Here is a 25,559-nt window from a genome sequence, read left to right on the forward strand (position 1 = left end):
TGCAAAAGGTCTTCCAGCTTTGTGCTAGTTTGCTTTGTTTTGTTTTCTGCTATCCTTACTCCAGGATTTCAGCAAAACTGCAAAGCTAAAACTTTCTAGAAAGAGGTGGGGGCTGCATAGTACTTAAAGCAGGCTAGAATTTAACCAACTAGAGTTGTGAACCATTAGTAGATATCTGTGCTTAAAAGTATTGGAGGAAAAAGCCCTTCCCAGCAGCTGGCTACAAGGCTTCATATATCAGGTTAGTTTGAGGGCTTAAACATGATCGTCACCAAGATTAGGAAATGATTAAACATTTGGAATGAATTTACTCAGCTTTCCTAACAACATATACTGAAAGTTTGGTTTTATTTGACAGATATTAATGAATGTCAGGAATCCAATCCTTGTCACCAGCGCTGTTTCAATGTCATAGGGAGTTTCCATTGTGGATGTGAGGCTGGCTATCAACTCAAAGGCAGAAAATGCATCGGTAAGATACTTACTCTGAAATCACAGAGATGACGTCGGTGTAACTCTGTGAGAGAGTGAGGGGAGAGAGAGTGAGAGTGTGCATCTGTGTGCACGTGTGCGGAGTCTGGAGGAGGACATCAATGACCTGGAATGACATGTTCCACCTTATTCTTTTGAGACAGCATCTCTCACGGAACTGGAGTTCACTGTTTTTCAGCCAGACAAGGGAACCAGCAAGCCCTAGCCATTCTCTTGTTTCTACCTTCCTCCAGCACTGAGGGTACGGGTCCACATGCAGCCACCCCATGGTTCTTATGTGGGCCCTGGATATCCACCCTCCAATCCTTATGCTTGTGTAGCAAGCACTCTGACCCACTGAGCCATCTCTCCAGACTCCTCTAACTGTTCAGTGCTAAACTATGTAAATGTACATGCTGTGTCCTGGAACTTATCCAAATCCAGGCTACCTGCCATGCCCGTGCTTGTAATTTGTCCAAAAAGAAGAATCAAATGGTATTTTACAAATTCCCTGTTCCATGCTTGAATAATAAAACCACTAGGGTCTTACAGCATAACATATGTAATACATTCATATGTGTGTGAGAATATATGCATATAGATATATACACATTAAGTTTATATATAAATGGATATGTATGTATACACATTAAGTTTATATCATATATATCGAATTATTTTTGTAGGAACAATAAAAAGCCTGACTACCAACCCTATGAAAAAATACTTTCTCATTTTGATTTAAAGTAAACAATTAATATACCTTGTTAGACTTAAGCAGTTTTACCATATACAGCAATTGTATTATACACATATATATTGATTTATAATTACCTAAAAGTCCTAAGCAATCTTTCTTCTAGAGAAGTGAAATCCATCATTTACTTTGTCCGTATTACCCTTGTTCTCTTATCAAGACGTGAACGAATGCAGACAGAGTGTGTGCAGACCAGACCAGCACTGTAAGAACACCCGTGGTGGCTACAAGTGCATTGATCTTTGTCCAAATGGAATGACCAAGGCTGAAAATGGAACCTGTGTTGGTGAGTGCCGTGCTCTTTCCCTGATAGAGAACTCTTTAGCAGCAACAGGTGTCTATTCTATAAGATGATGATGTAAACTGAGTTTTTAAAAAATCCATCAGTTCCACTAAGTCCTGGTATGCTTGTGCTCTAGAACCCCAATCTCATGGTATACCAGGAAATGGAAGCCCATTAGGCAGACTTGTGACCGTTTTGAGCTCCCATCCGTCATACCTTTTTTACAAAGTTTAACATCTGCACGGATTAGTATTAACTCATGCCATTTGTAGCTTGAAATTTAGCTTAGAACCGCAGAACAAGGTCAAGAAAAAATATGTTTCTAGACACTTATTTTAAAAAATAATTACTCTAGAATTACTTTAAATATTAAATCAAGAAGAACAAAATGAATAAATTCTATCTATCTCAACTTTATTCCTTGTCATCTATTGCATACCAGCTTATAGAACTACCAGATGCCACTGAAAATAAGTTGTATTTCTTCTAAGTTCATTCTTTATTGATCTATTCTGTACCAGCCTACATGAATTGGTAGAATGAAAATCTGCAGCAATTAATAATGGATTAGCAGTAAAGACTCCTGTAGCTGAACCAGACCACCTGAATTCAATCCCAGGAGCCCACATTGTAGAAGGAGAGATCTGATTTTCAGAACTTGTCCTCTGACTTCCACATGTGTGGTGGCATGTGAGTGCCCTCCACACACACAATAAGTAAATATAACAATAAATAGAAACAAATAATTCATTTGGCTTACTCTCTTACCAAAACTAGGTGGGGAGGAACTATATAATTAATACAAAGTAAAAATGAAAAACACCATGAAACATACAAATAAAATTGGGCAGTGACTAACAGCAATCTGTGATCATATGTAAGATCATATGTAAAACTATCAAAACCATCATGGAAATTATCACATTTAAATTTAAATTTGACTGGACTGTTAACTTGTGCAATGGTAGGAAAGAGAAGACAAGAAAGTGCTGTACTCACAAGAAATCCCTAGACATGGAATACTGACCACTTGTTGATAATTGAGGCATGTGAAAGTTTTGTTTACCCACGAACTTCTAGGGGCGAGTATTGGACCATCACCTTTCAAATACTTTGTAACTCTAAAACTATGTATATAGCTAACTAATTTCCTTAAGTGGAGTAGCAGCCAAATCTGAGTGCTGCCCCTCATAGCATCCAGAGGAGTTTGCTTTTAGGAATACTGACTTTATAACTAGGTTTAAGACAATTAGAAAGGACATAAACTGAAATATGAGAATAAAAAGTGACAGCAGAAGTCCTGCTCAGTGAGAATGTAAATAGAGAGATCTATGACTTCATCTGAAGGATTCAGAGCCGCCCAGCTACAAAAATAACCTAAAGATGATTGATGCTAGTAGCCCTGGTTGACTCCGAGGGAGTGCTGTTGCTATAAATCAGAGAGTAACTGTGAAGTATGCTGGCTTTACAGTGCAGCTCAGAGAGGAAGTGGAGGTGTCCAGCTGGCAGCTGTGGAATAGGTGACCGGAAGTCTTGTCTCACTATGGCTCCAAATCTATCTACACCTTGACCTTAAAGGCAAATAAGACGGCCAAAGGAATTGAAGTACAGAGAAGAAGCAAAACCAAAAACAAAGAACAAAACTCTTTCCACATTAGGAAGCAAGGGTGTGGGGAGGGCCAGTTAATAGTGGCTGATGTGAGAGTTGAACCTAGGTTTACTGACTCCCAAGTTATAAGTCCTAAGTTAACATAGTCTCAATGACATAGTCAGAAACACAACTTTTGACAATCAGTAGAATGTGAATTTTAAGTGGGATGACTTAATGTTTGAAGAAATGTTGCTTTTTTATTGCCCCCATGTCTGTAGACATCAATGAGTGCAAAGATGGGACCCATCAGTGCAGATATAACCAAATATGTGAGAACACAAGAGGCAGCTACCGGTGTGCATGCCCTAGGGGTTATCGGTCCCAAGGAATTGGAAGACCCTGTATTGGTAAGTTAACAAAAACACTTTCAGAGTAATATAGGCCTTACCAGACATGTATGGGCATGCTCTCTTGTACACCTAGTGGACGTATAAATTGGCTAAGTAAGTTGTGACATAGTCTGGTTACTACCTCAGAGACTTCACATTGAATTCATTTTATGTTGGCATTTCAAATAATATTATGGCCATTTCCTGAGTGCTTCCTAAGTATGCATATACCAAGTATGCTTCCAATATAACAGCCATGGCAACTTGATTCTCAGGATCATCTTATTACTCCTCTATGCATATAAATGTTTACATAGATACACTTTATTCATCAGGAAATATATTTATATGAGAGTATGAGAGTTTAAGCATAAAATAATAAAACAGGAACATAATTGAAGTGAGTTGGTAATTATTACATTGTCTACAATATTTAGTGTTCACTGAATGTCATCCACTGAACTAAAAATATCTCATTTAGTTCTTCCAATTGCCTATTTGTTTCCATCCGGTCATGATGGACTATAGAGTAAGACAGATAGTGGGTAATGTCTATCGGGAGATAACCATGAGCTAAGAAGATGGCTCACTGGGTAAGAGTGCTTGCTTGTGCAAGCCTGGAAGCTAGAGTTTGAATCCCCAGCACCCACATTACAATGAAGAAGACAGAAAAGAAAACCAACTTGCACATGCCTTGTTTGCCTATAACCTTAGTATTGGGGAACAGAAACAGGTGAATACTAGGAGTTAACTAGCCAGCCAGTTTACCCAAAACCATGTGCTTTAAAATTCTCAGACAATGAGGCAGAAAGTAATACAGATAGACACTGTACACCCTCTCTGTCTTTCATATGTACGAAGAGAGAGAGAGGGAGAGAGAGAGTGTGTGTGTATCCATGTACATTTTTTAAATTAGTGTATGTGTAACCAAGAAACTGAACTATTAAATCATTCCTCATTTGTTTTGTTTTTATATTGTTTCTAGCATAGTACTTTGCATATGGCAAATGCTCATGCCAGCACCATTTTTATAAAATATTATATTAACAGAAGTGTGTAACACATCATTTTATTCTTCTGTTTAGATACTATTGCTTACATTATATAACATATAATGTCTGTCTCGATCTTATAATTGAATTTCTTGAATAGCCCTTACAGTGATGTATGAATTGAAATGCTTATTTGTTCAAGACTTGGCTCAATAGTTGCAAATATAACATTGGATTGGGGAATAAAGAAAGATCATTACCCTGAAGAGTTTAAAATGTTCATTTTTAACTTTTGCTTTCTAGAATGGGTTGTCAAACAAATTATTACTTTTGTTTTAAATATTTTCTAATATTTTCCTGCCATTGCAATAATGGATTAAAGAATTGCATTTTGAGTCCTGATTTTCATGTGGCTTTTCAACTATCAGAATGAGTTGCAAAGAAATTTCATTTGTAGTTACATAAGTAAAAGAAAAACTTTTCAAAATTCTCAAAGATATGATGAGCTTTTATCTTAGTAAAATGTGATTCTGTATCTTTATTCCCTTAGTCTCTGGGAGGAAAAATGAGCTTGACTTAATTATTAAATCAAAATTAATAATTCAAAACAGAAAAGCTTCAAGCTTGTAGGTATGCCAGTATCCGTGCATCTGAAAGTTTTAACTGTAGGAAGACTGGATGAACTAATGAAGATGGTTTCTCTGTAGTCAAGGCACAATGCTTTATATGACACTTTTTGTTTCTACTGTGACCGGACTTGACACCAGGCATTAATACTCGTTGCTTCTTTATTTCAAGCAGAGTTTACTGAGTACATAATTTGTTCTGGGTGGTATTCTTGGTTGTAGGAAATTCACACTAAACAGTGTAGAGCAGGTGTCTGTCCTGATGGTGTTTACCTCCCATGGGGAGAAAGGGACTTCCAGGATAAATATGAGTTACAATTTCAGATTGTGCTAAACAATCTAAGAAAATCAAACAGTGCCAGGGAAAGGGTGATGCAGGCCAGGGTGAGCGGCATCTCACTTGAGAATGGGGTGAAGGGGCAGCCATGGGAAGGTCCAAGCGAGTGCTAAGAGAAAACAGGCCACAGCCCTGTAGATGGGCTCACACTGGTCACACACAGAAGTGGCCACAGGAGCTGGGCTATTGGAGCACAGTGAGCAGAAGACAGAGGCTAGAGCAAAGAGCTTAGATTTTCTTCAAACTGTAATGGGAAGACAAGGAGAGGTGTGGTGTGGGGCAATTTTCATTTGGAAATGAGCCTTCTTGCCACTAAGTCGGGAATCAGTTATGAATCAGTGTGGAAAGACAAAGCTCGCTTATATAAGAAAATAAATAAATGAGCATGCAGATCTTTACAGAGTCATAAAGCTAGACCTAAACACAGGAGTGTTTCCCACAGTGCCAACCAACCAGGAAACCCAGACATTTATCTGAAGGATCTGCTGGTCAAAAGAGAAAAAGCAAAGGCTGGGGAGATGGCTCAGCAGTTAAGAGCACTGACCCCTCTTCTAGAGGAGCCAAGTTCAGTTCCCAGCATCCATATCGAGCAGCTGGAAAATGCCTGCAACTCCAGCTCCAGGGATCTATATCGCTTCTGGCCCCTGAGGGCACCCACAAACATATGGAAGATACACACATGTACACATGTGTAAAATTAAGAAGAAAATAAATCTTTCTTAAAAAGAGAAAGTTTGATGTATGCATATGTATCATTTTATTAGGACATACACGGAAACATTTAAATAATTTTTGTTTCATTAAAATTGCACTAATTATGATCCCATGCTTTTTGCATCTTTACTCTCAAAGGAAGGTGAAACATTTTTAATATTTTAGCATGTCCTTACCTAGTTTAATTCAGAAAGCTGAGTGTGGGGTTTATAATATTTCCATGATTAAATCTGTTGCTGTATTGCTAGCCTGAAATATTAAATGTGTAAATGATAGTCTTTCACGCTACATATAAAGATGTCTGATACACATCCAAACTTGGTTTTACTTTGAAGTCAAGGGGGCAAGGCTGAAACAGCCTGTTGGGTCTTGTGGCTATGACAGCAAAGGAAAGGGAAGATGGGATCCCAGAGCTAGTGTCTAGCTTCTTTGGCCACCTGCTGGAGTGTGGATGTTTAAACAAGATGTGTACATTTGAAACAGTGCATAGGAAGAGACACAGATTCCTTCTAAGTATTCACAACTGAGTGATCAAAGCCTTGGCACTATCATTGAGAGTGGTATGATGTCTTCAGTTTGTTCCACAGACTGACTGTTTTGTGTGTATATATGCTTTCTTTTCTCTCTTTTATGTATCATGGCACACGAGCAGACATTAATGAATGTGAGCAAGTACCTAAACCATGTGCACATCAGTGCTCCAACACCCCCGGCAGCTTCAAGTGTATCTGTCCACCAGGACAACATTTGTTAGGGGATGGGAAATCTTGCGCTGGATTGGAGAGGCTGTCGAGTTATGGCACTCAATACAGTAGCTATAACCTTGCCCGGTCCTCCCCCGTGAGAAGTGGCTATCAAGCTCCGCACCATTACAGACAGCACTCCCAGCTCTACAGCTCCTACTCAGAGTATAGAAACAGCAGAGCATCTTTCTCCAGGAATAAAAGGACTATTAGGAAAACTTGTCCTGAAGGCTCTGAGGCAAACCATGAAACATGTGTAGGTAAATGTCAGCCATATTGCATTTCCTTTCTGTGAGCTCACTTCTTGTCCGGAGTCTAAGCATGTCTGCAATGCCTGTGTTTGGTGCACTGAACTGCATCTGATCTCAAGTCTGGACTGACTCAAAGTTTTAAGACATTTGTTCTGCCAACCTAAGATGATTACAAGCTCTATTTAACTAAATGATGCATTTGTATGTACATATTCTAATAATCTTTTGTGGGGTATTAAGTTTCTCTTTCTGATCACTCTTGGAAAGTGTTGCTGAATTTAAATCCCTACAAAGATATAAATGTCAGTGTTGTTTGTAACGTGAGTTTTTAGGAAAATGCACATATTGTTACACAATTTGAAGCTATTGGATCATAGGTTTGTTTGATGCAAAATTGGTGGCTTAGAAGTGAGAGTTTTAGTGACGCTGTCAGCTGTTCTACATAACAACCAACATCCTATTGGCTGTTGTCCCTAGTCTCATCATGGAATTCCTCAGTTAGATTATTTTGGATGTTATGAATAGGAAGATAATGTGATGCAGAGCAAGATTTGTTTACAGTGCTCCAAAATACATGTGCTTATTATCTTTATCTAAACCCACAAACCAGCAAGTTAATTTTACAAAAATTAACTATAATCCCCCCTAAAAAAACTGAGACCTTATTTTCAGCTAAGTTGTAAATATCACCATCTGTCATATATTCAACTTGAGTTTTGTAAGTATCTACAGTTTGTCAATGATCTAGGCATCAAGAAGAGTTAGCAAGTAGCAGTTAGCCCCACTATTTTGTTAGATTGCAAAAGAAAGCAAACAGGAAAAGAAAGAGGCAAGGAAGAAATCCTGTTAAAACTCAAAGACCATTAGACCAGAGCATTCATTCTTACAGCTCTCTTGGAAGACCATTAGACTATCTCGTCTTTACAGCTCTCCTCATGTGTTCCACACATTGCTTATCCTTAGCTGCATGCACTCTCTGTTTAAACTTTTTAGTGTTTTACGGTTTTCTTCTCCTTCTGACTTGGGGTTTTCTTTTTTCATTTCTTTTTCTACTCTTCTCCATCCCATTACCTTTTCTGACTTGTTTCCCTGGTCACCTTCAGGTGGACCCAGATTCTCCTATTGCCTGGGCTTAGCTATATCCTACAGACCCTCTGAAATTTTGAGCTTCATATTCTGTTATTACATTTGTATTTTACCGATGTTTTTCCTTCTAGTTATCGTGGTGTAACTAAAATTTATTGTTATAGTTATATGAATTTTATTCGGTGATGAGCTTTCCAGAACTGTGGCATATGCTTCAAACTTTAACGCATTTGTTAACAATGCCCTACATTGGGTCCATGTGGACAGATACCACACAGCCACTAATTCTCTGCATCTCACATCATTCTGGGTGTTTGACAGCTCTCCATGCCTACGGTTTTGATCATACTCCTCACTAGTCAAACTTTTCACTCCTCGTTTAGTGACATATTATCTTTTAGAGTGTCTTCTGAACAGTTGTTCTTACTGAGACTCTGGCCGGCCATCATCCCACTTTTGTCTTCATTTTGGACAAACTCTTTTTTCCTCTTCTATTTTTATTCTCCTTTCTCAAAAACCACTGCTCATTCCCAGGCTGTAAGTGAACTAAACCACACCTTCCCATCATGCATTGTTTGACTGCCATGCTCTAACATCTGAAGGCAAGCAGCAGAAAGGTTCTCATACTAACAACCCAGATCTGTCCTCTCTACCCTTGCGTGTAACTACCGCTTTACCAGATTCTAGTAATCCAGATCCCTCTTTTCCATCACTGCCTATAGTGCAGCTCCATCATACAGAATCTAATGAAGGTTTTCTTTCTTGATGTTTGTATTACACCAATATTATGTGCATCAAAATTATCTTCCTTTGATAGGAATAAATTGCTCAAAACTATTGTAGAGTGAATATATCAGTCATGTAAAAACTAAAGTTAGCTTTTATAACTCAATAACCTATGGATCTTTCCATTTATTTGGGGAGACAATGAGTAAGCTTTGATATTTCTTAAAATATGGTGGACATTGTATTGGGGCTAATAAAGACATTCACACTAAGGCTGCAGACAGCTCTGGAATTATCTAATAAAAGCAATTTACAACAAACTTAACCATCTGGGACAGACAAGTTACAAAAGATTAAGTTGACACTGTGGAATCTTGTGATATTGAGCAAATCTTAGCTTTTAAAGAATTGTTCCAAGGGCGTAACAAAAATAATGGACTTTGTTTCAATTCTGAAAGCAGAAGTCACACTTGGCCATTTTAAAATTCATATGTTGCGAAGCTCCATGTCAACGACTTCCAATTCAAAATCATTTGAGTTTCTGTTGTTGGTCTAGATTAAAGCAAATATTTAAAGAGGAAAGACAAAAATAGCTCACACAAATTATGAAATGAATACTTTGGTTAGCTAAAATGATGCGTAAACATGGGAAGTGACTGTTTGCTGAATGTGAGTCATTAACAGATTCTGCGCATCACAGTTACACTTTCAGCATATGCAAGGCACACAACAAGACCAGATCCATTTGCTCTGAGACATCTCCCAGGCCTCCCTTTTCTTCTCTTTACTCCTACACTTCTGCACTCCTGTTACCACCTCATGGCATATTCTTCCGTGTCACATTGGTTAGTGTACACTCAAGGACCATGAGAGAAACGATCCGAACAAATCACAACTGGAATCCAAAGACAAATGCTGAGTTTGAGTTATCATCTACTCTCACTGTACTTTTAATTGTGTGTGATTTTTTTTTCACCTTGATGATAGCTGGCACCTCCCTTGTGGTTTATAAAATGTTTTCTCACTTACTACAGTGTAGGAGTTTTCCAACAAACCCATGAAGCAGAATAGGTGGTCTCCATGTTCCCTTCTGGCAGAAGAATTGACTGAGATCTTGAAACATTAAAGGGGCTGCCCAACTTAGCACAGCCATAGACATGTATTCACCATGAATAGTTTACCATTACATAAGGAGACTGAATACTATTTCTCACAAATATGGAAACATTTTCACTTGAATACATCTGCATATGGGAAAACTATGTATAGAAGTTGTAGGGAAAAGATGCAGAGAGAGAGAGACTGACATCTAAAGTTTACATGAAATTAAAACAGGGGCTGAGAGATGGTGATGGGCGCTGGCTGCTCTTCCAAAGGAGGTGGGTTTGATTCCCAGCATCCACAAGGCAGCTCTCAACAGTTTGTAACTCCTGTCCCAGGGGACCCAATACCCTTTCTGGCCTCGATATGCAATGCACAGCCATGATACACTGACATACATGTAAGCAAACACTCATGCACACAAAATAATAAAATAATACTTTTTAAATAGATATCTCTTTTTCCATTTAATATCCAAAGAAACTTCCAAGTAAATTTTACTATTCTAGCAAAAGGTTAGTTCTTCAGTGGTTTAGGATCTTACACAAATCTGTCATCCCTGTCTTTTTAATACAGTTTAACAACACACAAGAAAAAATTGTCCAAGTTGAGCCTTCAGCTCATATATGTGCACATAAGATGATAAAGAAATGTTAGTACATTATAACATAGTATGGTGTATTTTGTAACAAATTTGATATTTATATCACTAAAAACAGACTTTGATGTATAACAGCTCTAAGCATTTTTAAAAGCATGAATGTAAAATCAGCAGGAAACGTGTCTTATGTCACCCACTTGTATTGATGGCTCTGTCACAGATTCTGCATACGCTTGGCATGATTATGCATTCTGTTTTCTTTCTGAGCAGATATTGATGAATGCCAAAACAGAGACACTTGCCAACATGAATGTAAAAATACAATCGGAAGCTACCAATGTGTCTGTCCACCAGGTTATCGACTTATGCTCAACGGGAAAACATGTCAAGGTGAGAAGAGGCTAGAAAGTTCATTGTTCCAGTTTGACATTAAAAAACAATGGTGGAAAACATGAGAAGATTTTGTAACCAATTATTCCCCTGACAGTTCCTCTTCTTCCATACTCATTGGTCAGACGCGTATCTTAACAATACTTCTGCAAGTAGGAAAAGCAAGAGAGAGATGGCTCAGCAAAGGGAAATAATCAGGACACTTACTTGGTGTGATCTTCCTTGAAGAATCATCAACCCCGTCCATATTAAAGATTTTTTTATCTTAAAGGGAACACATCTTTTTTTACCATTTAGCTAGGGTGGAAAGGAAAATGAGAAGAGTAGTCAGTATACTGACTATAATGTGAGGAGCCACCATGCATTTTCTCTCATTAAATTTATTTCTAAGATGACCGGTAGAGAAATGGTGATAAACTCTTCATTCTTTGAGCCTGTAAATGTAGACTCACAATCATATATTTTTTTCTGATTGGGGTAAAGGATGAAAACAAATGACTTGGTAGTTGTTTCCGTTAAGAGCTTACATTCCAATGCAGACAAATATAAATAAACCAAAATACTAATTTGTAGGTTCCCGAGTGAGATCCAGGGCAAAGCATAGTGAAAACAGGAAATAACAATCATCAGATTTCCTTGTTTTGAAAAACATGAAAATAGAATGGTACTTTTGTGGTTTATTATATTGTAATATATACTTAGATTAAAAAGAAATAGCCTATTACCCTCTTCTGAGAACCTCCCTCAATTTTATGAACAAAATCCAAGCATGATGTATGTTTCTGAATTTTATTAATTTCTGTCATGTATAAACTATATCCTTTTGAAAAGTAACCTATAAAATCTTTAAGAGTATTTCATCAGTAGCAATAAGATTGAGATTGAATTTTCCCTTTTCAACTTCACAAAAGAGTTGCTTGAAATGCAGTCTCTAGGAGATGTGTCCCGGAAACCAAGACCTGTAGGGATGGCTTCACCTGATGGACCAAAAGCCACTCCCTTCTCTACTCTTCATACTGTCTGAGGTTCCCCATGTAGGCTATTATGGATGGAGAATAAGTATGAACTCAGTAGAGCCTTCGCTCTCCTCCGCCAATCACTGACCATTATCAAGAACATGCCTAACCCAAATAACTGGAATCAGCAGCATACATATGATTTCCAATCCTGTATACAAATAAAACTACTTCTTCGGATGACTATGTGAACCCCCAATTTCCCAGTGGAGTCAACACCAAACCTCAGACAGTGTATTCTCCAATGGCCTCTTATCTTGCCTGAGGTGCTGTGAACACTGCAGGCAGGTGCCCTGAGGAGCAGGGGCCAGAAGCGCTGACTCTCCACACTCTAGATCTGACTCAACCCACACATCATTTTAAAAGAACACCAGTGTCACTAGGTTTGGTGGTAAATGCCTTTTTATAAAACCCAGCACTTTGTAGACAAAGGCAGGCAGATCACTGTGAGTTTGAGGCCAGCCACAGCCGCATAATGAGACCTTGTCTCCAACTTAAAAAAAAAAAAAAAGCAAATACCAAAGAATTTAGAATTATCAACTGAACCACAAAACCCCTTAAGCAAAGTTAAAGGGTTATGTGATACACTCATTAGAGAGATTTTTTTTCTCTTCTAAATCTTGCCATTTTTTTTAATTGCCTTCATTTGGCTCAAGACATTTTTCAGTTTTCATTTGAGCTACAGAGTGGAAAATACTGTGGACAAATCAGAAACAGGTGTCATGGAAGCGTTTGCAATTTAAATGGTTACATACTTTTATGGTTTTAAAAAGACATGAGAGAAAACCTTTCTGCCTTTTAAAGAATTATTTACTCTAAAGAATAGCTTGGGGTCTCTTAGTAGCTTTAGAAAGTGTTTGAGGCATTTACAAGGAGCAAGAGGCTGTTTTTCATCCGGGTTTTTTTTTAAGCTTCATACAGTGGCAATGGCCTTGCCAGTAAGAGCTGGGAAATTACAGTGGACAGTATCACAGGGAACAAAGACAGAGAATTCTGTCAAAAGTGGAAGTTATCGGCTGTAAAACTGAAAACAAAATACAAAAAGTGTGACCAATCACAGACTGACTGAGAAGCAATGAAGAGAGACTAAAAGAACCTCAACCTGATTTTATGCTCCACAACTATTTTAAAAAGAAAATTCAAATAGACTTTCATACGTGACAAATAATGCTTTGTTTGAAAACTATTAATAAAAGGATACGCTTTTTAAAAGAACAGATTTAATATTATATCGACACTGCATTTAAAAGTTCTGTCTTATATGTCTTTTAAGACATAATGTATATTTATCAAGAGTCCAGGTTACTTATACTTTCTATAGTACAGACGTTCCAAGTATATCTATCATGAATTATTTTTTAATGCCAACATGTTATAATTATTATTTCCAAATCCAACATCTTTACAAATTTTGAGCCACAACATATTCTGTAAGAAAACTGAACATAAACTTAAATGTGGAATCTTTGGGGTGAGTTGTATAACCATTTGGAGGCAGGAGAAGTAAAATCGTGAATTATTTTTAAAGTAGCTAAAGCAGTTGCTTAATAGCATAGTACTTACAAAGATTCCTGTCAAAATCAGACGTTGTTGTGGATTCAACATAGACTCCAGTCCTGCAGGCCAATAAACACGTCTCACATTTGCTTGAAGCATCCAAAGACCTCTGCAAAATAAAAACATTTATGAGGTGATATTAAATTTGACTGTTTAGACTGAATGTAGAATGTGGAAAAATGTGAACAATTCTCATGTTTAGGAAATACTTTGAGTTTTTTATTAATTTTAGTGTACAAAATAATGGATTTCACGACGATGTTTTCATGAACATATATCACTGTACCTTGCTCATATTTTCCCCTCAATATCTGCCCACCCCTCTGCCATTTCCTTTACTGATTCCACCCCCCAATAATCCCCTAGGCTTACATGTCAAACACATATATTTATAAGTTCTTATGCTTCTTTATCGACCCATACTGAACCAATGAAACTCTATGATACTAACAGCTCTTATCATACACACACACTGTCCCCATAACACAATCCTTGCGGCTGCCATGGTCTACTAATGCCCATGCTTCTGCCTCAAGTTCAGTATACAAAGTTAGAAATAAAGGGAAATTTTTAAGCTGAAAAAAAATTTACCAGAAATGAAGATAAAGCTAACTGAATTTCTTTCACATTTTTTCTCAAGGTCTTTTTACTTTATCTTTAAGACAATCTCGTCTTATCAAAGAGATATAGCACATTCATTGGATGAAAAACATAATTATAAATTGATATAAATGCTGAAATAAAGTGTGTTTCACACAAGGATTCGTTATTTTAAGAAAAGAGCAGAAAACACCTCATCTCGTCAATGTCTGCACAGAGAAAATAACTCAAGATTCTGATCACAGCTCATCTTTCCAGATACCAGTTCTTACCTTAGGAATACTATCATTAAGTTATAAATAATTAACAAACAATATGCATGTAATGAAACTAAAGAACCCATTATAATGCAAAAACCGCAAATGGTAAATAATTCACAATTTGATGGTGGCTGTACATGACTAATTCAGTGCCTCTTGGAATCACCTCGCTCTTTTCCTTTCTCTCTACAACACTGCTCCAAGTTGTTTAAGAGTTTGAAAAAGCAGTTCACAGCTTTAAGCCAAGCCCAGTGCAAATGTCATTATGCACTTAGCTGCTCTAATGAGACGAGGGGAGAGTCACACAGGTCGGCAGTTGAGCACCAGTTCAGAGACCACATCACGGGAGATCTCTGTGGAGACATTCAGTTGTCATTCCTTCTACACATGAGGACCTGCTTGGTTCCCTTAGAAGGGCAGATGCTGTTCATCCCATGTGCAGGCAGCTGACCAGGCCTGAAACCCTTAGCCTTCCCTCGAGTGATATCTGATGAACCTCCCTATGCCGGTTACTTCTATTTAAATGGTGGAAAGGGATGTGAATGCTGTCCCATTTAGGACACACCTGTGCTACATATATTCTCACCAAAGGTTTGTAACTCAGATTTAACTCTCTTTATTAAAGGAAGATGACCACTATATATCATCAAAAATCTACTCATTGACAAGTCAGTCACACTGAATACCAGAAAAACTCAAAAGCCACTTTTTTATTCAAACTGAAATCTAGTTTTTAAAGGCCTTGTGTCCATCGATATGCCATATCGCTGTATAGTATACTCATAATTTTGCTCTAGGATTCATGCAGCCTTTCTCTGGGAGGTAGATGACGGTTGTGGAAGAAAACCCCCAGGCTCTAAAGTTCTCAGGCCGATTGATGTGGGGAAGGTGAACTTATGGGAAAGAATGATGTGGAAATTGATGACCTGAAACACTTGCCTGGTGGAAATCCTCCCGTACTACCAGGCAGGTGCAGTTCGCCACAGTGAGAAGATTAAATAAAAAAAAATTAACTTCGGGATCTCAAATTAAGAATTATAGCACAAAAAATGTTTTCAGAGATCTTGAAAGATTCCTTCAGCTCTGTGTTACTTTAAACTTTTTTATTACATCAGTGTTTCCACTTAATAACTCTGTGAGGAAACCACAAAAAAAAAAAACAATGTCTTTTACTTGCATATTTTCTGCCCTGTTTTTTGCCATTGTTCCAGGAAACATCCCCATGCTACACTGCTGGGGGTGGACCCCGCTGTCAGAGAAATTCATTTCTCCTCGGGTTTTCTAAAACTTGGGCTGTGCAGGTCATTTATTTGATTTTACGGTTTCCTTTTTACAATTTATCTCTCTCTTAAGATCTGACTTACCTAACAGTATCCCACAAGTTTACAGCATGAATTCTATAATTTTTACTGTCTTCATTCCCTCCCTACAATTTGAACTTCCAGCACAAGGATTGTTCATACTATAAAAAGAAAGATTCTCCACTTTGCAAAGTATTCTTGTGCCCCTCCCCCCTTTTCAACTCCAGCACCATGCATTTAAAATATTATTTGCTTGACAAACTCACATATGTTCTGCTTTTTGCATAGCAGAGACACGAGTGCTCTGAAAAGCTGCCTTTTACTTTTGAAGCTCTTGATTTTCTTTTGACTTTTTACGTATATCTAAGAAATGTTCTCAGCAATCAGGGAAATAAATAGACCGGGAATCCTAGGGTGTGACAAACAAACTCATTAGGGGACTAAGGCATGAGAGTTGTCTCTATATTCCCAGTGAAATACCAACGACTGCTATGATAGTCCTATTGACCCCAATAATGATGCCCTGTATCCTTGTGTGGTCCCTAGATGTAGATGAGTGCCTGGAGCAGAATGTGCGCTGTGGGCCGAATCGCATGTGTTTCAACATGAGAGGAAGCTACCAGTGCATTGACACACCCTGTCCACCCAACTACCAACGGGATCCTGTTTTGGGGTATGTTTCACCTTCTTATCCCAGACATGCTTCTAGAAACCTTCTCTTAGATCAACATAAGCCTTGTCTCTACAGTCATGTTTAATTCATAGTAAATCAGTAACCGTGAGAGGATGTAGGCTGACCATGTGCTCCTTCTTCTATAAATAGACAAGACATGAACTCATCAGGTAGCTTTCACTGTGACTGCCAAACCTTCCTGGATGAGGATTTCCGTGGTGAAGTCACAGTGCGGAGTCCAGGGCTCTCACAACAGCAGATGTTTTATGGGGTTCAGAGTCCACCTTTCTTTTGAGAATTCCCCATTTCCATTTGTACTGCCTCAAGTTGGTAAGTGCTGTCAGCAGGCAGACTGATTCAATAAGTACCTTTTTCTGTTGCTATGGTGACTCACCACGCAACAAGAGAAGGAGAGAAACAAGGATGAGTCGGTCAATAGTCTGCCCACCAGTGATGTCTTCCTGACATTTCCTAGGGTCTGACAGTTTTCTTGGTTCTGGATAAACTGTTCTGATATTCCCCATGCTGTCCAGGTACCAAGGTAACTGGAATGCTTGAAAACATGGAATAATGTTCATCTTAGCTGGTCCTTCTCACTGACAAATGCTCACTGGAGCTCGATCTTTTTTCCTCCCAGTAGCACCTCAGGTTACTATAGCATGGCCTATTGTGTATTGCCCAGAACCTCCATAAAACTCTTTGTATTATCATAGGAATTTAAAGAGGAAAGAAGGGATTAAAGATATAGAGATTTACGACATATCTAAAAAATACTATATGAGTAAAGAATCTGTTTTCATAAAACTGTCCTTTGTGGGTTTTTTCCCTACATATTTCTAGAAAAAATAATTTAAATATCATTATGACTCACTGTAGGTTATTAAAGGGGAAAATTATTTTTATTGTAAAATAATATGCAATAAAAGTTAAAAAGGAAATCACCCTCCCCCAAAATCCTAAGTGACCTTTAATTGTTCTGAGAAAAATAAGCCAAATAACTAAATACTCTATTTCAACCTTCAACCAGCATTAAGATGAATGCTATAATGTAGCTTATAGTCTTCTCTCTGAGAAGCACTTGTTTCCAAGAATGTCTGATGCTTTTGTTTGTAAAACTGACTTTTCATTTTAAGGCCAGTGCTCTTGAGACGGTGTTGGAGCTGTGCTAGAGCATGTACTTAGTATGCACAAGGCCCTCATCCAATTACAGCACCCACAAAAAAGGAATTAAAATAGTCTCTGGTTTTAATGGAGCAGGGGTATTGATACATGACTGTGGAGCAGGTTGTTCTTTTAGCTACCTGGCATCTCTTTGGAGTTAGTGATCTAGCACATGGGAGAGCCACATTTTGTAAGTAAACAAATTACAGAGAGTCATCATGGATTGTGATCACCTGTGTCATATCTTATCCTGCTCCAAGGTGTATAATCATGTGCCTCTCATTTATTTTCTAACCTTAGGTTCTGCCTTAAGAACTGCCCACCCAATGACTTGGAATGTACCTTGAGCCCATATGCCTTGGAATATAAACTTGTCTCTCTCCCATTTGGAATAGCTGCCAATCAAGATTTAATCCGGCTGGTTGCCTACACACAGGATGGGGTGATGCATCCCAGGACAACTTTCCTCATGGTAGATGAGGAGCCAGCTGTTCCTTTTGCCCTAAGGGATGAAAATCTGAAAGGAGTAGTGTACACGACCCGTGCACTACGAAAGGCAGAGACCTATCGCATGAAGGTTCGAGCTTTATCCTACAGCGCCAATGGAACCATTGAGTATCAGACCACATTCATAGTTTATATATCTGTGTCTGCCTATCCATACTAGAAAGTACTCCAGAACCTATCCCAATATTTAAATTGCATTAGCATGACAATCAAGGACCCCTACAGTTTACTATCTCTTGAACAGTTGCAATCATGGCAACTTAAAAATGGTGCTGTACTCTGTTATCTGTGTGTTCCTCAGTACTGCTGAGGCATTTGTATAATCCCACTATGGTCATGTATCTTTCAGTAAGGTCTAGTAGAGTCCTTTGTTATTTTCTTTATTTATTACACTGGAGCAGTTACCTCCCAAAATTATTCTGATCAGCTAACAGGACATATCACTGATGCTGTATAGTAGCATAGTAGCTAAGATCATTTTCTTGGAAACAATAAAAAATTCAAATAAATTTTTGAGCAGTTGGCTATACTTAGAAGGGTAAAACCAGTTTTTATGTGTTTTCATAAAAGCTGATGGCATAATATAAGATTTTTTAAAATATTGATTTAAGACTTATACATCTCTTTTCAAGATTTTTTTCAATTTTAAGGTTTAAAAACGAAAGAAACAGCACTATTTCTGAAATATAGTACAGATATAAGTTTGTTTGATCCTACATGGAGGTTACGATGAATAAATACTCAAGATACGTTCCCAGTGATTTCGTGAAATCATTCAAATCTCTTGCTATGCTTTCAGAAAGTTACTTTTCCTTCAGACAATCACCCATGGCATGGGTCTTTGACATATCAATATAACATTTTACTCACTCAGCTCCATAACTTTTACATTCCATATTTTTTATCTTAAGACATATCAGTAGAACAGCTTTCTTGATTATTTGTAATCATATATGTTCAAGTTAACATGTCAAACGTCAATACACTGTACATGCTGGTAACAGACTCTGTAAGCAATTTGTCAAGATGTATTCTATTTTTATGAAGTGTATATATTAACTTAGTGTGTATTGTCTATAATATCTTGATGGACTCTTTTATAAAATTATTTTATAAAAAATTTACAGTAAAATCAGCTTAAATAAAATGTTCACCTCTTTTTCTTAAGAACCTAAAATGTGTTTCCTTATAGATGGTATTAGTTTCCTCTCTGTTGCTGTGATAAAAATACACTGGGGGAAAAGAGTGAAGGGGGAAAGGGCTCATTTTGGCTTATAGTTCCACAGGAAGGAAGTCCACAATGGCAAGGAGGATGTGGCAACATCAGGGAAGGCACGGAAGCTAGCTGATCACGTTGCATTCACTCTCAGGAAGCAGAGAGAGAACAAGCTGGACCAGATCATAAAACCTCAAAGCACTGCCTTGGTGACGGGTGCCACCTAGGGATGCTGGAGGTGTTGGTAGTGTTGGAGTGGGAGGGGTAGGAGTAACAGCTGGTGTGGGTGCTGGGGTAGGCAGGCAAGGGAGAAGCAGGAAAGGAAGGTCTGGGCTCTCTGGAATGCAGATCCTCAAGACCAAACCAAGCTCTACTTAATGTGGGTTGAAGTCACAGGAGTGTTCTAACCTTAGGGAATCCCAGCTGAGAGTTCAGATGTCATGGCTAAAGGTGACAGTGATGCCATTTGGTAATTTGGTGCAGTCTTTTGACTCTGGGAAGGGACTAGACAGTTCCATCATAACCTTCTGAAACAGTGTCACCAAGGAAGAACCAAGTGTTCAAACATGTGAGTCTATGAGGGGCATTTCACATGTGAACCACAACACAGATATTATAAATACTAAAGTTTTAGCAATAAAATGATTGTGTAGGTATCACAACAGCCCAAGATATATGGTATTGCCAGTCATATTTTAGAGGACCTTGGGCAGAGGCAACTTATACAACTTAAAAGAACTCAGTCAGTGGCAGAAATGTCATTCTTTCTGTACCTTATGGCTGAGTAAAAGTCCTAACTACCTCACAGCTTCCCCATCCAGTACAGTCTCCTATCTAATGAATAAATCACTCAAAGAAACATGAGAAAACACAAACAAACAGTGAAAGGAAATGAATAAAATAGTTAAAGACCTGAAAGTAGAAATAAAAACAATAAAGAAAACCCAAACTAAGGGAAATCTGGAAGTGAAAATTTTAAGAACAGAGGGAATCCTCACCAATAGAATACAACAGATGAAGAGAGAAGCTCATACACTGAAGAAATGATTGAAGAAATAGATACCTCAGTCAAAGAAAATGTTAAATCTATAACAATCCTGGTACAAAACATCCAGGAAATCAAGGACACCATGAGAAGACCAAATCTAAGAATAGTAATAATAGAGGAAAGAAAAGAAACCCAGGTCATGAACAAGGGGGAGCTCATGAACCCCAGACTGATGGCTGAGAGGCCAGCATGAGACTTATCCAGACCCCCTAAATTTGGGTGGCAGTGAGGAGGCCTTGGCAACCTATGGGGTCTTGAGTAGTAGATCAGTATTTATCCCTGGAATACAAATGGTCTTTGAGAGCCCATTCCACATGGAGGGATAGTGTCTCATCCTGGATACATCCTAGGCCCTCCCCCGGATGATATGATAGACTTTGGAGATCCTCTATGGAGGGGCTCACCCTCCCTGGGGAGTTGAGTGGGAGTTAGGTGGGGGGACGGGGATGTTAGTGGAGGGCAGGGGAGGAGGGGAGGGAGACAGAGCTGGAATTGACATGTGAAGCAAGTTTGTTTCTAATTTAAATTAAAAATTTTAAGGAAAAAAAAAGAAGAAACCCAGGTCAAAGGCTCAGAAAATATTTTCAACAAAGTCATAGAAGAAAATGAGTAATACAAAGATGAAGACATTTTAATCCCAGCAAGAAATCACTTGAATATGATTATACATCAACATGGTCGTTATTAAAATCTACGCATGGTGCCAAGGAAAAACAGGAGAAGGTAGTCATGAGTCTAAGTGGCAGAAGCAAGAAAAAGCATATATTTAGATAGTAAGAGGGAGAAAGAGGGAAAGGACACACACCCTCCCTTAGGGACATTTCTCAGAAGTTCCCCCACATTTAAGATCCTGAACTTAACAGCAGTAACCATGGAAAAGAAAATGAAGCAGAAGGTGCTGTGGGAATTAGGAGTTGAAAAAGTGAAAGAGAGACCTGCCTTGTCCTGCACAGTTGTCCTGGAAACCTGACTAGGCAAAGCAAGGCAATGAAGAAAGGACAGATATGTAGGACACAGACACAGAAAAGCTGGGGCCAGATGGGTTCTCTGCACCCCGACAAAGTGGCACTAACTATGCTGTTGGACCCTTCCCCCATAGGGATCTGCTGACCAACTTGTAACTAGGAGCTTACTTCTTGTTCCCCTCCTTCTAATTAAAGCCTAAATACAAGTTCCTGTTATCCACCCATCCTTATTGCCTGAGGGCTCTGGGAATGGTACTTCTGACCTTGGTAGTTTTCCACTGTGCCTGCTAACTGGTATATACCACTCCCCTGTTGTTGCAATAAATGGCATTCTCCTTGCAAGAATGACCCGCTGTCTTTTGTCTTCATTTCAATCCTCATGCCCTTGCCCGTATCCTTGAGAAGTGTTGTAGCTCAGGCACTACACTATGCCACACAACCCAAAATTCCAGTACTTTTAATATGGACAGCCCAAGGGGAAGAGTTAACTAACCAGGATAGTTCTCTGTAGGGGAGCAAGTGCAGAATGCAAACATTCTGGAAGAGGAAACTGCCTTTACTAGTTTTTTGCACACATTCATCAATCATTACAAATACTCATACTTGGACCAGAGGAAGACTTTGCCATTCTCAACCTGGTCCAAGAAAAAGCCAAATACCCCCATAGGTTTGAGTAATTGGGTTCTTGGCAATAATATACATTCATTCTGGGTTTCATCTTGTCTTTGCATATTCACTCAGGAATTCCCCCACTCCCCAAAGGGATCCCGTTTCCAAAATCTGTGAAATAATGGGGGCACATTTGGTGATAGAATAAAACTGTGTATTACACTCTGCCTGTAACAAGAGAAAGAGTCAAATATTGTATGGGGATACAGATAAAGGTAAGGGAACTAGGAAAAGTTGATAGAGCAAAGGACTGTAGAGCACAAGAAGATCTTTTCATTTTTCTTTGGGCCATTTGGATGTTCTCTTTGCTGAGGGAGGGAGGGAGGGAGGGAGGGAGGGAGGGAGGGAGGGAGGGAGGGAGAGAGAGAGAGAGGGAGGGAGGGAGGGAGGGAAGGAAATCAATCCTTGTATTCATTCAGCCTGTACCTTAACTCACTATATGCAGAAATGGAAAAGAAAACGATGTCTTCTTTACCCTCTCCTTGGGGTTTGTTTTCGTGGAAGACTTAGATCATTTTAACTCTGTTTCACAGAGTAAGGATGGGTCTGAAGGTCCATATGGAAAAATGTGGGCAAGTGTATTTGACTCAGACCTCAAAGAGAACCTTTGTTCTAAGAAGGTTCTGGACGGTAGCAATGCCCCAGAAAAACAATTGTTTGCTTTCTTTCCTGGTGTTCTACAAGAACAATGGAACAAACCAAATATTTGGCTCCTACATGACATTCTGATGAAGTTGGCTGCCATTATGCACTCTTGTTGTAACTCTCCTAGAAAGAATGGAAATAGTAAAAAAGGTACTGTGCCACTCCTGAGGCAGAATAAAAAGAGGGGAGAATTGTGGGAACATGAGAATGGAAAGGACCCCCCAACCCTGGAATCTAGTTGGAACCCTTCACCAGCAGTACAACAAGAAGCCCAGCATGATTACTAACTGCTTAAAGCCTTTGTCACTTCCCAGATATAAGCCTGCAATTTTGTAGGACCCTCACCAGAAGCCCTATTAATAGTGAAATCCATGTCCTAAATATTCGTGTAACCCTAGATGTTCCTAGTCTTTATTTTAGCACATTGAACTCCCATCCTCCCATCCACAGCATCTCCAGAGGCAATCTGTCATCCAACCTGTACTATCAATGAATGAAGAAGATAAACAGGAAGAGGAAGTCCTCAGACATTAAGGGCCAATTGAGCAATGAAATTCTCAAAAGCTTCCGAACTAGGACACCGCCGGTGCTCTCAGGGGTTACTTTTATTCTCTTCTGTAGTGCCTTTCTTAACCTCATTCCAATTTCTCCAACTCTGCTCCATATTGACTTCAGCATCAAGGCCAAACTCCTTAAGGTGCTCAGTCAAAGTTTCAGAACAATTAAGGGGACACCTCCGGCTGCTGAGGCAGAGAGCGCACAGCTTGGAGCTGTGATTCTTGTCCCCACACTGGTGACACTTCCTTTGGCTCTCAGACTACGGAGATAATACAACCCAAGGGAGTAACATTTCTCCAGGTGTCTTGTGCCGAGAGAAAGAAAAAAACTGAAAACTCATTCCAGACAGGCAAGGGACTTGTCTTCCAGAAAGAGATTTCACACCATTCAAACACCTTGTCTGACTCCCTTGCAGGAGTGACAGGAGTGGAGACAAGGATAATGGGCACTCTATTGAGCATGAACCTCAAGTCCAGACCCCAAAGATGAATATAGAGAGCCAATGGGCCTCTTTGTTCCTCTTCCCAATGTGGACAGTCTTTTTCTGCTTTTTATTATTATTATTTTCTTTAATTGGCCTACTGAGGATGGGAGACTGGGCCTAGGTTGCCAACGCCATCGGGGCCCATGCTTATCCTAGAAATGTGGTTAGCAGAATCCCTTTGTTCTTGTCCAGTTGGTTTGTGGGCTCCTGTGGTGCCTGTGAATCTTTTAGTCCACAATGTCCTGATGTTTCCAGACACTTCCACCTCTGAGTCAGATAGTGGGATAGAGACCAGCTCCTTGTATTCTGGCTCAGGTCCCTAAACAAAGTATTTCCATGTGTCCAGGCAGTGCCTGACATGGCCCATTGGCCACAAGCTACTCCAACTCTTCAGGGACACTAAACAATGGACCAGCAGATTTGCTCGGGTATCTAAAACACATTTTCAAAATGCCAAGTGACCCTCAATGACCAGCCTGCTGAATAACTGCTGTGTTCCAGGGCTCCTTAGTGGGGACACGTTGCAGCCAACATTTTCAGAGTGGGATCACCTCTCCACTGAGTCAGAAAATTCCCTGCCAAGCAAGCAGCAGTAAAGCGTGTAACTGCTCAGAGTGATTGCAGTTTTCCAATCACCACACTCTGCCAAGGCTCTGTTTCAAATTTTCTATTCTCAGAGATGCGGCCTGAGAATCTGCAAGTTCTTCATTGTGGATTCTGGGAGAGCTCTGAAATCCCCTTGTGTAACCTCAGCCCTCCTGCTGGTCAATCACCTTAGCTTCATCCACCTGCACTCCCCACCCCACCACCCCAGCCCCAGACCCATATTCTGTTAGGACTTGCTTGTCTTCCTTGAGGCATGTAGGAGTGCTTGTTGAGGGTATAGATATGATACTAAACCAGCCACCAACATCTTCAATAAACTTGTTGCCACTCAACCCATTTCTGGAGAGAGTGCTAGAAAGCTAAGGCAAGCATATGATCTTTGTTTCTAGTTGAGTATTTTGCCTCAGTCACTCATACTGTTGTGTGCAAATTCTGAACCAAGTCACCAAGAGACCCATTTCGATGAAAAAGAAAGGACTCTTTTATTGTAGATGTTTAACGAGCTAACCCCTTTAGCTTGGGCCCTTCACCCCACCACCATGGCAAATGGCTGGAGAAAGACCCCCAAGCAACCTCAAGGTGGGGATCTTAAAGGGCAGTGTAAGGGGAGTGTCTAGGGGTATGAAACAGTCTCAGGATTGGTGTGCTTCCAGGTTTGGGTGACCCGCCCTGTGCTGATTGGTCAACTGGTTGTTATGGCCCATAGGCCCTCCCAGGGTGGTTGCTATGTTCTGCAGGTCACTGTTGTGCACTGTCTGTAAAGCACACCCAGAGCTGTAAAGCACAGCCCCACCAACTAACTTCTGATTGGTTCCTTGCCACGAGAGGGCATCTGACCTTAGTGACCAGGACAGTAGCAGCAAGATCATGCAAGCACATGTTAGCCTGTAATGGCTGCTAAAATGGGGGACTGGTCACTGCAATATAGGCTCACTATGACCTGATATTCAGATTTGGGATAACCCAAGTGCTCACTAAGATCAGACTAAAGTGTCTTTTACCTCTTTTTCCTAAGCTAAATTTTCTAGGAAATGTACATCTAGCATTTATTTACATGGAGGGTGTCCTTCAGAATTCAAGGTAAATTGTAACTGGAAAGGGAGAAAGTTCAAAGTATAAAGAGGCAAAATCAAGTAGACACACACAGTTTCAAGTCTTCTCTGTATCTCACTGAATGTCCCATTACTTATAATCAAGATCTACTAACATCTGTGTGCTTTGACCATTTGCATCAG

At 39.4% G+C, this 25,559-nt stretch overlaps 1 protein-coding gene across 1 annotated transcript in view; it reads left to right on the plus strand.

Annotated features, from left to right (window-relative positions):
* The window catches only part of Hmcn1 (hemicentin 1), a 423,434-nt gene extending 404,134 nt beyond the window's left edge, over positions 1-19,300 (plus strand). Inside the window, 7 exon segments of the mRNA XM_040738098.1 lie at positions 359-472; positions 1,389-1,514; positions 3,381-3,509; positions 6,813-7,163; positions 10,939-11,058; positions 16,339-16,465; positions 17,927-19,300. Of these exon segments, the coding sequence (XP_040594032.1) occupies positions 359-472; positions 1,389-1,514; positions 3,381-3,509; positions 6,813-7,163; positions 10,939-11,058; positions 16,339-16,465; positions 17,927-18,293 (1,334 nt within the window). The 3' untranslated portion in view covers positions 18,294-19,300.
* Positions 19,301-25,559: the final 6,259 nt, after the last annotated feature.

The sequence above is a fragment of the Mesocricetus auratus genome, unplaced genomic scaffold (assembly GCF_017639785.1).
Source record: "Mesocricetus auratus isolate SY011 unplaced genomic scaffold, BCM_Maur_2.0 Super-Scaffold_100676, whole genome shotgun sequence".
Classification (NCBI taxonomy): domain Eukaryota; kingdom Metazoa; phylum Chordata; class Mammalia; order Rodentia; family Cricetidae; genus Mesocricetus; species Mesocricetus auratus.